At 46.6% G+C, this 17,614-nt stretch overlaps 1 protein-coding gene across 4 annotated transcripts in view; it reads right to left on the bottom strand.

Moving 5' to 3' along the window:
- The window catches only part of CUNH10orf90 (chromosome unknown C10orf90 homolog), a 244,330-nt gene that overhangs the window by 128,243 nt on the left and 98,473 nt on the right, over positions 1 to 17,614 (bottom strand). For 2 of the 4 annotated variants that reach the window (XM_023709093.1, XM_023709095.1), the window contains exon 3: positions 2,920 to 3,039. The exons of the other annotated variants lie outside the window; for them this stretch is intronic. In XM_023709093.1, the coding sequence (XP_023564861.1) occupies positions 2,920 to 3,039 (120 nt within the window). The remainder of the gene's footprint in view (positions 1 to 2,919; positions 3,040 to 17,614) is intronic. 4 annotated transcript variants of the gene reach the window in all.

Raw genomic sequence — 17,614 nt, 5'->3', positions numbered from 1 at the left:
CTAACAGGCGAGTGTGGGTGTGAGATTGTGGGCAATTACATTGTATCATTGCTACACAAGTTACTGTTGAATTCATTAAAATTTGCTCTCAGATTCGGGTTGCAAGACTGTGGAATTTCAGCAGCCCTGATGACAAAACTGCAGACAAATGTTCACCCTCTGTGCTGTGGAGAGCCACAGAATGTTCGCGGCACAATGAGGCTTGGATCTGATTGAGAAACATCACCTCCTGTAACCGCAGCTGCAAATTAAACAAGGGCGCTCGCTCAGAGGAACAATGCCTGTGCTCCCAGCAGGGCAAAGGGCAGGAGCAGAGGCCAGGCAAGCAGCTGACAGAGACGTACCAGAGATGTGCCTGGCGTGGGGAGAGGGGACAGCCTTCCTGCATCCCTGCCCCAGGTGGCCTGTGAAGCACCCATCAACACCTCCAGATAGGAGTGCCTGGGACAGAGGAGAGGTGTAAATTTGGAAGTTAAGTGACAAAGAACACCCTACTGGGAGCTGAATTAGGAAGGTAAAAGCTGTGACCAGAAGGTCCCCTTAATCAGAAAACAATAGTGAAAGTGCTTGGGCCGGGATCATTGCCTTCATTTCCTGGCAGCTGGGGAGCCAGGGGAGCCACCCTCCAGCTGAGGTGCTGACTGCTTTTATCCTTTCTACCCCAGCAGGACATCCTGCCCAGAGGAAGCCCCAGGTCCAGCAGCTTCCTGTCCCTGTTGGTTGTCTGGGACCTTTGTTAGCACAGCCCCGAGGAGCCCTGCTCAGGGAAAGAAGTTAGCTTTTTTCTTGTTTTCATTGCCCACAGACTCACGCTGGCAACTTCAGGCTGCCTGGGTCCAGATGGATTTGTCCAACCAGCCCCTTCCTTGCTCCCCTGCCTCTCCCTCAGGCAGCGCATAAGTAAGCAAAGTCCAAAGGCCTGAACAATATTCTGTACCTCTCTGATTACCAAGACCCAAGGGTTGGCCCAGGAGTGGAGCCTGCTGAGGCAAGCCGTGAGAGATGCTGTCCCCAAGAGGGTAACTCATGTCTGCACACAGCATGAGCTAAACAGTCCCAGACACACCAGATGGGAACCCTGGCTCTTTCGGCTCATTGCTGTCTGTCCCTCAAGCTAGCTTGAGAAGCCTTGCTGTGGTGCAGATTGTCCCACCTGTCAACGGGAACAAAGCCATCTGCACAGAGCGACCAGTGTTTCCTAGCTGTCCTTCCATGCAGCAGTCCTTCGCGTCCAAAGTCATAGTCCATTTTAGTGGGCATCACTTGTGTGGTTCAGACTGTGCTCCTCCACCCAGTGCCAAGAACCCGGGAAACCCCAGAAATGTCTGCACTGTCTGGGGAGCAAGGCCTGCAGAGCTCCCCAAATAGGGCAGGCAAGTTCCCAGGAGTGCTTTCTTTTTATACCTGAGTCTCCAAGTGTGTGTCTCCCCATCTGCCAACACCAGGCTGCATTTGCACATCTGACAGAAAAGGAGCTACCTGGAGTGGAAGGGGCTCCTGTGGGCCCTCGCAGTGGCGTGCCCAGCTCACAGGAGCTGAGAGACAAGCGCATACATGGCTGCCCAGTGCTGCGTTCCAGGACAACACTTTGGTAACAGCCACTGGCTGTGGTGGCAAGGTTTACAGAACAGGAAGTACGAACGTCACAGCCTGGGGAACAGTCCTTACCCTCATCCTAGGCTGACTGCTGATAAAGACTGACTGACACACTGCTTACCAGCCTAGGTACTGCTGTGGACTCACTGGGGACACCCCTTCCAGCTGTGGGCACCCCACAGTGGTGTTTGGCCCAATACAAAGCATCCATCACAAGCATCCCACTCATCTGCCATGAAATAGAATGGCCCTGAGCCTCAACTCTGCCCCCGTGACTCTGAAAGCGGAGCCCAGCCTCAGCTCTGCCTGGCTTACCCAGGAGCACACTGGCCCGCAGATTCACCTGTGTTCGTGTACCGGGCCATCGATGATGGCCACCTGTGACCACCAGCGCCTGTTTCTCTACTATAATACAAGGTAGTTGTGGGAGCTTAGGACACACCACTTCAAAATATAAATGTAGGAAGCCAGAACATGCCATGTCAAATCTATGGCAAGTTTCAAGCTGATTATTCTGAGAAACTTCAGACTCAATAGTCACTTGGATAAGCTCTCCTTCTATAAAAGAAATCTACCTATCTAAAGAAAATCTTATAAGTGTAGACGTAAAGTATCCAGGGAACCAGAGGCACTTCATCTATAGAACAAGACAAGCCATATATCCATGCAATTCCCCACCTCCCTTAACTTGTTTCCATGCCCACAGACTCCCTCAGAAGCTCAAGCCCTCCAACCTTTCTGGGGTTCAGAATACCAGGTGTCAGTCATTCGACCCTGCTTCCAGCCTCATATTTAGTGGAACTCCTGTGCTTATGCGTGTAATTAAGATGGGTTTTCTCCTCCTCTCCCGTCTTATGTCAATTTAATTTGCAGCCCAGCCAAAGAAACTAGAAGGGTGGGGCAAAGCCATTTCCCCCTCCCAACACAGTAATCACTGTTGCTCCCTTACATGGCTTTTGGGAGGATTACACAAGATTATTGCTGAGAAAATGTGTAAAGTAGCGCATGACACTATACCCAAGCACCCTGATGCTCATGCCAGAGATGGCTGTGATGGGTGAGCATCCTGCCAAGATGTCTGAGGACCCCCTGGGCTCCAGTCACACAGAGAGCAGTTTAGGACAGTGATGGGGACACGGACACTGCAAGCTTTTAGAGCTTTCCATGAGACAAACAACCCACCATGGTACATATGCGACAGGGTACCACCACTGGCCTAGGACATCCTTCACGCTGGCTGTCTCGCTTGGTCCTCAGACCAGCAAGTCAGCCATGGTGATGTCCAATGAGGAGATCAGCATCCACTCACTAGGGGACACTCACCAAAGATAGCAGCCAAGACCTTGCCTTCACGGTGCTCACAATCCAGGGCAGTGGGAGTGCAGGGCATTAGGACAGCTTCCTCAGACTCAGTACTGGTGACCTCTGGGGCCAGAGCATTGTCTGCAGGGCAGGGCAGATGTTTAGCAGCATCCTTGAGATGCAAGTTGTCCTCACCCCAACCCCAGCCATGACAACCCTATAAGTATCAAGCTTGCTTATCTTGAGAACTATCCCTAGATAACTTTCTTTTCAAAGGGTTGTGGGGTGGATCAGGGTGTCTAAACCAGGAAGTCCTGCAAATCTGTGGGCTCCTAAGAAACCTGAGAGAGTGAATACTAAAGTTTTGGCAGTTACTATTCCCTTCCATGCTGACCATTTTAGTATTGGGGGAACTTGCAATGATCATTATGAATAAGAAAGATGAAGTCGCCCAGATTTCCAATTGCAAGAAGGTCTGGAGCTGGTGTTTCTGATGTGGGTCTTAAAGGCAACAAATATGGTCCACCCTGATGAAGCAAAGCAGACGAAGCCCCTCCATGGGTGCCAGCCTCCTTCCATGCCAAGCAGATTCTTTTAAAAGAGCAAGCAGCCTGTTTCTGGGCAGTCTTATAGCCAAGCAGCATGGAGACAACAAGTCTCATTGGAATTCATATCCAGGTTCACATGCCTCCATACCTGGCTCACGACCAGGTGTTGGCTGAATGAAGCCTCACTTGCTTAGAAAAGAATCTGATCCCAAAACTGGCTTTCAAAGGTCTCGAATATGTCAATAGCAATCCGAAATAAGTGAGAAGATTCATAAGGGTACCAGACATCACCCCAAAGCATGGGAAGTGGTAGTGTGTGCAGACTTCAAGGCATTCTGTAGGTTAGGAATGGGATTATTTCTACCACTCAGGTCATAGCTGGAGATCAGAACAGGTACTCCTGACATTCAGTCTGTAAGAATGTCATCCAAAGAAGATGATGGGAGTTGTTAGGGAGAATGGAGGGAGAATGACTCATGAGGGCCCCAAATCCATACACTCCCAACCACCCCTCATTGTATCTTCTTATATAGATGTCCACAGACAAGAGGCCACAAACTCTCAGAGCATGAGTGTTCAACAGGAAGAAAAGGGTCCTCCCTTCCCAGCTTAGCCAAGGCCATTGATTGAAACCACAGCAACTTGCTCCTCTCCTGTGTGATGCCTGCTGGCTGCCCTTCACTCACCCCACCCTCCGCAAGGCAGCCAATTATATATGAAAATGAAGGCTCAATTATAAGTTTAGGAGTAAGTCTAAAACCCAAAGTTTAATCTGTGTAATTTAAAATGTGCACATCAATTCATTTACTATCACGCTCCCTAAAACCAAGACACAGCATTTATAGGTGCATCAAGCTCTGCTCTACAGGAAAAAAAAAAAATCTTTATCAGCATGTGGAAAATTGGCATGCTTCCAGCAAAATGGAAAACTTTTTGACACTCAGTGGTCCCTCGCCCAGCACTGAGGCAGCTTACGGCACTTCAAAGCTCCTTGTCATCTGAACAAATTGGAAACAGAAAACAAAGGGATGAGAGAGAAGCCGTCCCCATGCAGCCACTCTCCATCCAGCAGGGGAAGCCGGGCTCCTCAGCCTTTGATGTGGCCCCGTGGCTACACGCCTCTCCGCAAGCTCCAGACCCTGGCCCCAGCATCCTCTGCCTGTTGTTATAGAAATGAACAAACATAGCCTTTCAGACACTGGCCACATCCTGAAAGAAATGTACTTAGTATCGTATCAGTTGTACAAGCTTACAACTGTGAAAATAAATATTGCTCCTTCATATCTCCTGACCATGTAATTTAGGGCCATTCCCTTTCCTATGGCTCTGTACTATGTGGTCATTAGTTACTAATTCCCACCCTCCATAGTTCTAGGAATGACCTTGTCCCCAAGCCAAGGAGTAGGGCAGAAAAGTGAGGTCTAGAGCCAGAATGCCTGGGTTCAAATCCTGGCTCTGGGAATTACACACGGGATAACCTTGGGTAAATTGTTTCACCTCATTTTGTTGGATTTGTTTGTTTCTTTGATTTCCATGCTTGCAATTGAACCAGGGCCTCACATCTGTTAAGCACATGCTCTACCACTGAGCTCTACTCTAAATCTTGATTTATTAACCTTTGGCTATTGTTGGTTATGATACCTATTGTGATGGCATGATAAAGTGGAGCAAGTGGAAGTATCTATGCTTGAAAGACAGTAAGATGACAACTTATTATTTTTAAGGCCCTGATATATGTGACCCGGTGCCAAATGCTGGAGATCAATCAGGGAAGTTCAGTAAGTTGCAGGATGCAACCCAAGTTAACGTGCACCAGGCAACCCTGCTAGATGAGGGCAGGGTCAGCTGAAAACGGGGAGGGAAGCAGCCAGCAATCGAGGTAAAGAGTGTTTATAGCTGAAGGCAACACTGTAGGCAGATGCCATGAAACAGGAAGGGTCCTGGCACTATGGAAGACCTGTGAGAACAGTGTGAAGAGGGCTGATCGGGGGGATGGAGGAGCAGGATTTATTTCCACAACTGTACAAGAACAGCGAGGTGGGAGCTGGTGAGCAGAGATGGAAGCATGAGCGACCGGAGCCGTGAGACCTTTTTTAAGAAACACTTTTGTTGATGTGCAGAGAGTGAGCCAGCAAAGGACCAAAGCAGAGGTAGAGGCCAGCAAAGACCCTGCTCTGAGGCAGGTGGGCAGGGCTCCATGACGGTGAACGGGCAGGGAAGGAAAGAAGGAAGTCTAATGACCTCTAGGCTTGCACTGAGGTAGGAGAACCGGGAGATGGGGGCAGAATGGAAGAAGATGGAAGCGTCTGTTTGCACACATGCAGATGGAGGTCTATGCTCCCCACCCAAGGGTAGCAATGAGATGCATCGATGTGGGGCTCAGAGGAGGAAGGACCTAGAGGCAAGAGACACACTGGGGCTCCCAGGCGTGGAAAACGCAGTGACAGCTACACGACTGTAAGAGATCTCCTGCCCAGTGAGGAACGACAGGGAAGGCCCAAGGGTAGAGCTTAACAGGCAAAAGGATGACTGGGAAGTAAACTAGAAAGATTGGGCCAGGGAAGCAAAGGAAACCAGGAAAAAGATGCCCCAGAGCTAAAGGATGGTGGCTTTGGGACATGTGCTGCTGCAAGGAGGCTGAGCAAAGTGGCTAGAAAGTGAAGCCATTGCTGACCTTGGCAGAGCAAAACCCAGACTTAGCATGCAGAGAGGGGGGCACCCGGGATAGCTGGAGGACACCAGCTCTGAGGTGGGGTGGTCCCTTGGGAGGGTCGGAGGTATGATGAGCAAATGGTATTTCTAACATGGAGCAGCCAAACATACTCATGGAAATAACCCAAGAGAGAAGGGTAGGAGATAGGGAAAGTGGGGAGAGCTCTTGATGAGGGGTGCAGATCAGACAGAATGGGCGAGGCCTGGGCCACAGATAAAGAAGAGTGGCCCAGAGCCAGAAAGAGGGTACATGGTTCTATGCTGCTACACCACAAATAACCACAGGTTGAACCCCCCAAACACACAAGTTTGTGCTGGGAGTTCTCCAGGCAGAAGGCAGCCAGGCCTTCTTACCCTCCCAGTTTTGCAAGGCTGGAGCCAGCTGCCTGCCAAGGTTGTCCTTCAACTGGGGTCAAAGCCTCCTCCAGGTTCACTGTGGTTTTTTGATGGAAGAATACAATTTATTGGGGTACTAGTGGTGTCCCTCTTCTCTTACGGTAGGCCAAGGGTTTGTGACAGTTCCTCGGGGCCCCTCTTAGGTCCCCATCACAGAGCCTCTCCATTTTTACCACCAGCACAGAGCCCTCACAGGCAATGTCTCCCACCTTAGGAAGAGTCTGGCCTCACCTGACTGGGTCAGACCCAACCAGATCATCTTCCCCTTGATTAAACTCAAGTTTAACTCGTGGGTGATTTCATTGTGGTAATGGGGTCCCACCATATTCACAGGTTTTGCCAGCACTTGCATGGGACAAAATGTAAGGTGAATTCTCTGCCTAAGGTTGAGATAGGAAGACACACGCTTTGTGTGGGGAAGACAAGGAGTTGTGTGGCTCCCCATGTCTGTTTCTTAAGGAAATACAAGTTCATCTGCCAGGAATGTTGGGGGTGTGGAGTAGCAGGGAGAGGGCTGAGCAACTGAGAGGCCAGACTGGCAGGAAGGCAGAGAGGAAACTGGACCACCCAAGCCCCTCTGGGTTGGAGAGGATGTCTGGCACCTGGGCGGTGCCAGCAGACAGAGGGACGAGTGTGTGGCAAAGCCCAAGGTACCAGCTTCACTTGAACTTTGCAAGAAATGAAGGGAAAGTCTGGCAGCAGCAGTAGAGTTGGGGCAACTGAGGACATCGCAAACTCCAAGCATGGCTGTTGGAGGAGGGTGGGCAAAGGGCAGTACCATGGGGAAGGGCCAAGTGTGTGAACCACTGGGGCTCTGGAGCTCACAGAGAACCCATTAGCTCTGTACTTGACCCCAAACAGAAGCTGCTGCAGAGTCCCAGGATTTGTGCAACCTCCAGCACTGCACAATTTTCACAAGCAGCTATCCTCATGGGTGGCACACTGCATAAGTCTCAACTCACGCAAACCTAGGTTGGGCACTGGGCTGACTTCAGAGGCCAGGAAGACCAGTCCTGCCCTCCAGGACTGTGAAGAGTCCTGGGAAAATGATAAAAGAGGAGAATTTATGGAAGATGTGGAACCTTATCTCTCAGAACAACTGGCTGGGTGTCTCTGGCCAATCTGTGCTATAAAATCTCTGCATTATAAAATTTCTGCTCATCAAAACTGGTTCTCGGGTTAGCCCCATGAAGTGAGCACCTGGTACGGGAAAACCAAAACCTCTGAAGTATTTCTAAACCATGAACAAACCAAGTATGTAGTACATTCAAGCTAGGAAGGAAGGGAGGAAGGGAGGAAGGGAGGGAGGGAGGGAGGAAGGGAAGGGAAGGGAAGGGAAGGGAAGGGAAAGAAAGAGTAATCATTGATACGTTGTGTCAACTTGAGAAGTTTAAAAGTTTAACTCGGCAAGGGGCTAAGGCCCTTACTTTGCAAACATCCCTGAGCTCTTGGAAGAGGAGGGTATAGAGATAGTGTGGACAGACAGTGGGCACACAATATAAGGGAAGAAAAGAGGCTTCTTTCCCCCTTTTTGCTCTTGCTGGTTTTGCTGTCATCTGCCACCTTGAACTGCTGCCCCTGTGCCATGTCGCCCTATCTTGGGGCCTGATAATGGACTGAAACCTCCACACACTGAGCTAATAAACCTTTCCTTCCTTAATTTGGGGTGTTGAGTATTTTGTCTCAGCAATGAAAGTTATCAACACAGGAAGCAAGCAAGGAAGGAAGTGGAGTAGGGAGGGAGGGAGAGACAGACAGACAGACAAAGAGACAGAGACAGACAGACAGACAGACAGACAGAGAGAGAGAGAGAGAGAGAGAAAGGAAAAAACAAAGAAGAAACAAAGAAAGGAGAGGAAGGAAGAAGGAAAGGAAGAAACAAAGAGATAGAGAAAGGAAGGAAGAGAGAAGGAAGGAAGGAAGGAATGAAAAGAAAGAAAGAAAGAAAGAAAGAAAGAAAGAAAGAAAGAAAGAAAGAAAGAAAAGAAAAGAAAAGAAAAGAAAAGAAAAGAAAAGAAAAGAAAAGAAAAGAAAAGAAAAGAAAGAGAACGCCTCTTTCAGCAGGCAGCCCAGCACACTTCCTGGTGGCTGTACTAAATGATTCATCGTTGTCCTCGTGAGCCAGTAGCAAAAGCATGCATCCAGAAGAAACACCTCTTTAAAAATTAAATTAAGCAAAAGCTCTCTAAGGCTGCTGTTACACCCCTGGCCGAGCCAGCACTAACAGTCTTCTCCTCCTTTCTGCAGACTCCCTCTTCCGCCGCATTTTCTTTCTCTCTCTCTCTCTCTCTCTCTCTCTCTCTCTCTCTCTCTCTCTCTCTCTCTCTCTTCTGCTCCTCCTCCTCCTCCTTGTTCTTCTTCTTCTTCCCCTGCACAGCACATTTTATGCCCACATTTTATGCCCACAGACCCCTAAACTCCTTACTTAGGGAAGGACTTTCCTGGGTTTGTGTCAGTCATCAGGGAGTCATGTACATTTTCAACAGCACTGCCCCAGTGCATTTTACCCACTGCTTTACTATCCTCCTATTCCATGAAATAAAACAGCACCAACTCTTCACCGTTGCAGTTGAGTCAAATTCATTTAAATGGAACCCATGAAGTTAACATACTATTACTGAATTAGTGCAGCTTTATTTCATGATACCATAATATAATACTCAATAATTTTTAAGCAATAAAAAGGACTTACTTTAATACTTAATTAGGAAAATTTAGAGACTATCTAGTGTTCTTAGTTCCTAAAAATTGTTCTTGGACTCCTAAAAATTTTGGAATAATGTACTGATATTCCTGAGATTTATCTCATGGAAATCCCAGGAAGGGTTTTTTGGGAACTCTTTCAAAATCATTCTCAAGTGTATTGTCTCATTGAGAGTATTCTGCTGGAAACAAAACAAGAATATCGCCAGTCCTGGAGGAGCAAATTTCACATTACTGTCCAATTTCTGGGTCCTTCGGTGCGGTCTGTGAGTATCCTGGTTGCCTCATTATATTGGGTTGTAGGTAGCATGCTTGCTGCACTTTCAGTCTCTGTCAGAATTTTTCAAGCTAATGTGATCTCATTGGGAAAAAAACATGGGGAAAGTATTTGACTCATAACAGGATCTTTGCTAATGTCTCAGAAATACATTTCCTCCGAGTGGCCCTGCAGCCCCTCCTCAGAGGCCAGTCCCTAACACCATTTCCGATCTGTCCCCTTATGCAGACTCCTTCTTGGCCAAAGGCTTTATCTACTTCCATTAAAATGGATTCACTTGCCGGCAGGAGATGGCCAGGGAAATAAATGTTGGGTTTCGTGCCATTTCATTCTAAAGAAGTACCAAGTGGAAACGTAAGGCAATTAGAAGTGGTAGCCAGTGAGTCCACGGCTCTCAGCCACTGACTTAGAAGCTCTCTCCGAGGACAGTGAGACTTCTTTTTAAACTAAGTAATCACTTTTCAATGGCAGGAATCCTTCATTCCCATCTACATGGAGGCTCTCATTCTTGTAGTGCATGGCAAGGGGCAGGTGTGACTCACCAGGGCAAGAGGGCTTCTCTGAGCCAGTGGTCCCACTCACCTAGGACCCTCGCTGTGGGATGAATCCTGGCCCACCAGGCTGCTCCTGCAGCACAGAATCCACCTGTTGCCCTACCTAGAAAGCCCCTGGAGTGTCCCTGGGGGAGGCTGAGGCAGGAGGTGGCTCATGAATAAAAGTGAGCTCTCTGTGTTCATCATTAGAGTTCCCTCCTCCCAATGCAGATGAGGTGTCCACTGCTCTTGCCAGCTGCCAAGGAGAGGAGTGGCCTCAGTGCTGGACAGGGGAGCCTGGGAAGATGGAGGACTCCAGGACAAGGCCCCCTGGTGTGTTCAGGCCACCTCATGTGAACAATGCTGTTCCGGGATATTTCCGGGTGAAGACTGCTGATGGCAACTTAGGGTGCTCTTTGGGAGGCTGTTTGTTAGTTTGCCCCATCACTGGCAGGAAGACATAAAATTCTCATTATTCAGAGATAACACGCTTAAGAATGTAAAAAGCCTAAATGAACCTAAAATGTAGTAAAATTACTGAGTAAAACTAGCAATGTTGGGCCGGCCAAATAGCTCAGCTGATTAAAGCACCTGCAAGCAGGTGCAGGTGCAGGGTCCAGGGATTTGATACTTGGTTCAATCACCGGGGCTTGCTGTGCCCGCCCCATCCCTGGGGCACACTGAGAGAGCAATTGAGACTGGGCGTGGTGGCGTGTGCCTGTAATCCCAGTTCTTGGGAGGCTGTAAGTAGGTAGATCACTATGAGTCCAATCTAGTAGTGAGACCCTGAACACCCTGTAGACCCTTCCCTTAAATAAAATAAAATTAAAGCTAGCAATGTTTCTGGGTATAAGAACTTCACAGATGTTTCTGTTCCCGAGCAAAAAAACACATAGAAAATAAATATTTAAAAGTATGTCACTTATAATAGCATTAAAAAATCAAAACCCTAGGAATAATCTAACAGAAGCTATGCAAGACCTGTGGACTAATTATTTTGTTTTTTCTTCCCTTTTTTGTTCTTGATAAAGAGAAGACATATAAATGGAGAGAAATGCCATGTTTGTGGATTAGAAGAATGTATATTGTGAAGATGTTAATTCTCTTCCAAGCTGATCTGTAAATACAACACTATCCCAGCAGAATTCTAAACTGTTTCTAAAGTTTCTATGAAAGTTTCACACGATCTTGAATAACAAAGCTGGAGAGTTTATGTTACTAGACATCAACTCACCCTAAAGTTAGAAAAACTAAGGGATTAAGACAATGTGGTATTAATGAAAGGAAGGGGAAAGTGGCCAGTGGAGACCAGCAGGCTCCCACGATACCTGATACAAGAGGGCGAGGAGGGCTGGTTCTGTAAAGGTGTTAGAGCTCCGCAGGGTGACACAAGCCTGTAATTGTAGCATTCTGGAAGGCTGAGGCAGGAGGATTGTGAATTCCAACTTTGTCTGGGCAATCTAGTACCTTAGCAAGTTCTCCTCTAAATAAAATGTAAAGGGGCTAGGGAGGTATCATAGCATGAAGACCATGGGCTCGTTCCCCAGTACCACACAAATTAATAAATTCATTAATTAAAATAAGAGATCAGACCTAATGGACATCCACATGCACCTGGGCCACTGCCTTCCAATGCGCAGAAACACACACACACACACACACACACACACACACCCCAATTCCAGAAAGAAGAATTTTAAGATAAAAGATAAAAATGAATAAAGAGTTTAAAAGAAAATAGATACCAGCATCTTCACAACCTTGCAATAAGCCAAGTATGTCATAAACAGGAAATAATCACATTCATAAAGCACAAAATATTAATAAATTGGACCTTAATAAATCAAGAACTGTTGATGAAAAGATGCCACCAAGAGTGAAAATGCAATTTGTACCACGAGAAAACATTTCTTTTTCAAAGAATTTGTACCCAGACTATGTAAAGAACGCCTACAAATGAAGTTAATAGGAAAAGTACAAACAACCTAATGTAAAATGAATAAAGGATTAAACAGTTTTATCACAAGAGAGACTATAAGAGGGAAATGTGCGCTTCCCCAAGCATCATAAAAGGCTCTCTACGGCCACTAGAGAAACCGGTACTCACTCTCAGAGAGGCTAAATGAAAGCACTGGAAAATACAAGTACTCGTGAGGGTAGGGATCCACCGGGTTCTCAAGCTCTAGCATTCTGCACTAGAGTAAAGTCAACACCTTTGGCACGATCTAGGAGCTAGCGATTCATGCCTGGGTATCCACTCAGCAGAAATGCTCACTCAGAGACATGCATAAGATTATTCTAAAAATGATTCAAATGCCCAGCAACCATGGAATAGATAAATGAATCGCACATTTGCACAATGAAATTCTACCTAGCGATGAGACTAAATGAATGACGACATTATAACCATCTCGTGGCCATAATGCAGGAAGAAGGGCCAGTGCAGAACAATAATAACAGCAGCAGCAGCAGCAGCAGCAAAACATATCTTACGATTTCATTGACAGAAAATATAAAACAGATCAGAATCTGGCTACTACGTTGGTCCCAGGAGAGAGTATCTGAAAAGAATGCGGATGAATTTCCGCTCTATTTACTGATCTTGGTGTTAGTTATATGAGTATGATCATTGAGTTAAAATTCATGGAACTGCATGCTTATGATATAAGCATTGTCCTGCATAGATAATTTTTAAAAATCAATTTTTAAAAATCAGCCCTGCTCTTATGTATAGGCATTTAGTGCCTCTTGCCCAGGTAGAAATGGTATCCACTGCGCCCTATTTGCCACAGAAGCAGAAGGCACTAGGTCATGCTTATCAACCACTGACGTACAGGCATTTCAGTGAGATTTCACTCTGGAACGATTTCACAAATCTTTAGGTCTTGATGCAATTTTACACAGAGCAAATTTCACTGCACTCTGTTCAAATCAAAGGTGGTTTGAAACTTGTAAAAAGTTTAGCATGCATATTATTCATGGTTAAAGAAAAGACAAAGACACGGAAGGCTTTCAGGAGCAATCTGTGATGGTAATACCCGCCATCGAAGTATCGCAGTATATTGCAAACTATCCCATGTGTACTTACGGGTTGGTGAAGCCATAAGAAGCAGCTGATTCTTACTGAGCAGCTCAATGCCAGGAGTCTTTGTGGGTACTTTCAGCCTTAGGACATTCCCACATTGCAAAGATAATTATCTCCTTCTTTCAGGTGGGAAAGGTGAATGGCTAACTTTGTTAAAAATCACAAATCACTTCTATGAAGCTGGAAGGACACTGGTCCAAGCTGTCTGGTTCTGTACTCCAGATTCCACCCAGGAATATTCTTCCCTCACAGTGTGGGTCGTTCTGGAGGCTTCTCCTGGGGCATGCACCGGTCATTATGGATGGGCCTGTTTATGGGCAATGTTCTGACACCGATCTCAGAGCTACCACATGAGCACAGGGGGACGCAGCAAAGACAAACACGAGGGGAAGAAAGGCAGGTGGATTCCCTTTGCCCGCCAACCAGGATGACCTGGCTCAATCTCTTCTGAGTCTTTCATATCCACCTCTGGATCTGGACCTTGAGTCATAAATTCATTTTTCTAAAATCTAATTTGCCTTTTTATCGCCACAGTGCAGAGAAATAAAAGACCACTAAGACAAGAATCTTATCCTCTGCCTGTCCCTAGTGTAATCAAGAAGTGTGTATATTCACAGAAAGTCTATGTGTGTGCTGCGTGTGCCAGTGAGTTTATGGTGGTGAACATGCATGAACATGCATGTGTGACACGCAAGTGTAGACGTGTACATATGTGTGTCTGTGCATGCGCGCATTTTCTGTCCTCTCTCCCACCTATGCATGTCTCTCTCTGCTTCCTGAATGTGGCTGCTGACACTGTCCATTGGCCTTGCTTGTGTATCAGTTATGATCAACATTTACAGTTGTTATAGGAGGCATTAATTTGTCTCTACAAGGCAAAACTACAAATGTCCAGGCAAAGAATGGACACAGCTTGTTTAAGAGGCAACGGAGACTACTTGCTGTGCACCATGGAAACCCTAGGAATCCACACTGCATGCCCCACTACCTGCCTAGCCAGGGGATTAAAGGTTAGACTAGCTCTGTCCTCTGGCTCAGTCAGCACCTTTGCAAAATGAATATACCCAGAACATTCACACTGGGCTTCTTGCTCTGAAGAACTCGAAGGACTTAGAAGGAAAAGTCATCCTAGAGATGGAATTCCACACTGGAGTGGACTAGACCAGCAAGTATGTGTCAGGGGACAACAGTGTGACCCATGTGTATTTTTCTAAGAACAGATATGTGACCTGGAATGGTGAGAAGAGGGCTGTTTGAGAGCTTCCTGGAAGCGTGGACCCTACACCAGTGCTGCCGCCGGCGCATCCCCAGTCCGCTGCGAATCCCTGGAGGCTGGGGTGCTCTGCAGTACTCTGTCCTCAAGGGAGTCACATTTCCTCTCTTCTCCCTGGCTAGGGATAGACTTCAGCCTTCTACCTTTTCACAGACTGGTCCCCTCCTCTCCATAGGCACAAACCAATGGCCAGAGTTCAAGCTGAATTCAATGCATATTCATCAGTGCGGAACATGATGTAGTTAATACATAGGTACCATACGGGGCCAAGAAAAACCTGGTGAACACCTCCACAGTTTTGAAATTCTCATGGTGAATCCTACACTTTTTTTTTTTTTTTTTTTTGAGACAGAGTCTCACTGTGCAGTTCAGGCCGGCCTTGAGCTCACTTTGTAGCCCAGGCTAGTCTTGAACTCACAACAATCCTGCTGTCTCAGCCTCCTGAGTGCTGGGATTACAGGCATGCGCCACCATGCCCAACCTAGTGTTTATGTTTATTTTATTTTATTTTTGGTACCAGGGATCAAACTCAGGACCTCACATTTACCAGTCAGCTGCTTAGCTATCTCCCTGGTCCAAATCCTACATTCTTATGCAGAATCTCAAAACAGACTAAATTATGTTTCCCAGCATACTTTGCTACTAAAATGCAGCCATGTGAATCAGATGTACCCCTCAGACACGCCCTGCAGATTTCCATTCAGAGGAATCCTCAGGAGACTTCAGGGCTCCTTAGTGCTGCACAGTGACACCATCCCAGTCACAGGAAGTTGATGTGGTTCCGAACCTGGAAGCTTGAGGTGGTTGATACACTGTTCAACTTGCGAGGTCAGAAGCTTGGCTAGATCCAGGATCAGCTTGTGGATTCCACATACTCGGGCTTGGGGTCCCCGCCCTAGGGCAGGGAGGACCTGCCCCAGAGTGACTCAGCACAAAAAGGGTATATAAAGGTGTTGAGGAAGGCTTTTATGCCCGACCTCCAGGAAAGAGTTCTGGTCTTCGCAGCCACACCACTTCAGAGCAGTCGGTGTGGAAGGGAGAGAGTCTTGAGGAATGCCGCAGCTGCTGCTCCTCTGCTCTCCCTTGTTTTCTCTCACCATGAATTGCTGCCATTCACCTTGGAGCCAGGGGAGTATGGACTGAAACCTCCAGTAACTCTGAACCACATAAACCTTTCCTTCCTTCATTTTGGGTTTTAGTATTTTGTCCCAGCAACAAGTAAAAAGTAACCAAGACCCAGCTGTAGTGGGGACTTCTGCTTGTTGCAGGAACGACAGGCTCCCCAGCGCAGGAGCGGCGGGGGAATGCAGCCACTTCCCAACCCTGGCAGCAACATCTGCCTGGCGTCAGCTGCAGCTGTGTCCCAGGACATGCCGAAGCAGTTCAGGAACTTGCTCAAGTGTCTTAGTCACTTTTCTCGACACCCACAGCATAAAGGAAGAAAGGTTGATTTGGGCTCGTGTTTACAGTCCTTGGCTGCCTGGTTCCAAGGGAGGACGGCATAGCAGAGAGACACAGCAGAGGGCACAGAGGAAGAGAAGCTGCTTGAGTCATGGTATTTGAGAAGCAATGGAGGGAGGAGCTGGGAAGAGAAATATAAACTTCCCGGTCAGGCCCACAGCAATGGGCCTTTTGCAGCCAGATCCACTTCCTCCCAGCAGGTCAGCTACAATGCCCCATAATCCAGTCACCTTCCGAAGATCCTACTTATGATCCCATGACACTTAAGGGAAACATCTAGATGCTTGCTATCCATAACATGTCATAAGTCTATAATCTGTTCCCATAGCCTTTAGGGATGTCCTTTGTTTAGTACTTTGAGCCTACAGGAAGGAACTTTCTGGTCTACAGCGAAGAACACTGGCCAACGCTACACATCTACACTGATGCCTGCTAAGGGCACCTTTAAAGAAAGAGCTTTCTTGTTTCCTCCTACTCCTCAATAGTTTCTACACTTCTGATTATAGATATGCAGTTGCCTTCCTTACTCTGCTTTCCTGATCAAGTTCTTTTGGTTTCCACTACCTACATGGAGCCCAAGCACCCTTATCAAACCTGCATGAAAGGCATGCAAAGTAGAGTGTGTATGTACACATCCTCAGCCTGCTCAGAACACCAGTTGTCACTGTGGCAATGTCTCCTTATGAGCATGGAGAACAGTAAGAGGAAGCCGGTGTTTTCAGATCCATTGTAGTCTCTATGGGCAAAAGGAGGACAAAACCCTTGTTGCATAGGAGAAAGGTGAGGTTTATATATAACAGTGTAACTGCAGAAATCAATAAAGAGATGTGCACTTGGGTCTCTTTATTTTCTTACTATGATTATATTTATTTTCTGTTTTCCAAACATCATAAAAACAATATAATCAGAGATACAAGTAATATCCCATGCTACCTCTAATCATCTCAAGACTCAGCCAAAAGTCTTGCAATAAAAAGTGTACTAGAGCACTTACAGCAGAAAAATACGTACCTCTCACTGCTCTTAGGCAGAGGTAGGTGGTATCAAAAAATCACAGTTCAGGACACTGCTTCAGGAAATGGTTCAAAGCCCTTCTAGGGCAGGCATCTCAGTGTTAGTTCACTGTTGATATTTGGGGTTGGCCCAGGTGGAGGGCAGAGGCTGTCCTGTGCAGGATAGGGTCCTTAGCAGCATCCCTAACCTCCACATAGTAAGTGCTAATAGTTCTTTCCTAGTTGTAACATACAAAGATGTATCCAGATACTGTTACATTAAGGGGACTCCCCAATTAAGAAACAGTACTCAAAGATTGGAACAAGTGAACACTTTGCAAAAACAAAGTACAGAGAGAGAGAGACAGACAGAGACAGAGACAGAGAGAGAGAGAGAGAGAGAGAGAGAGAGAGAGAGTTACTTGCATGCAAATGTAACTTAAAAAAATAAAAGAATTGTCCTTTAAATCTCAAGGCAATTTTATTTTATCTCTGAAACATTTGGAGAGTAAGAGTGATTACAATTTTTAATATAAAGAGCTAAAAATATCTCTTTATATGTCATCTCCCTCTACTTCAGATTTTATAATGCAAACAGATTCCAGGTTGCCTAAAAGACCCCTTATCCAATTTAACATTTCAAACTTGAAAGCTCTGAATTTATATTCTTAAATTTCATTGTTTCATATTTATAAGGGTGAGTGTTATCAGCTTTGTGCTTTAAATAATCATTACT

The sequence above is a fragment of the Octodon degus genome, unplaced genomic scaffold, assembly GCF_000260255.1.
Source record: "Octodon degus isolate 3935 unplaced genomic scaffold, OctDeg1.0 scaffold00010, whole genome shotgun sequence".
Lineage (NCBI taxonomy): Eukaryota > Metazoa > Chordata > Mammalia > Rodentia > Octodontidae > Octodon > Octodon degus.
The sequence above is the reverse complement of the archived record's forward strand: the minus strand, read 5'-3'. Positions and strand labels throughout refer to the sequence as shown.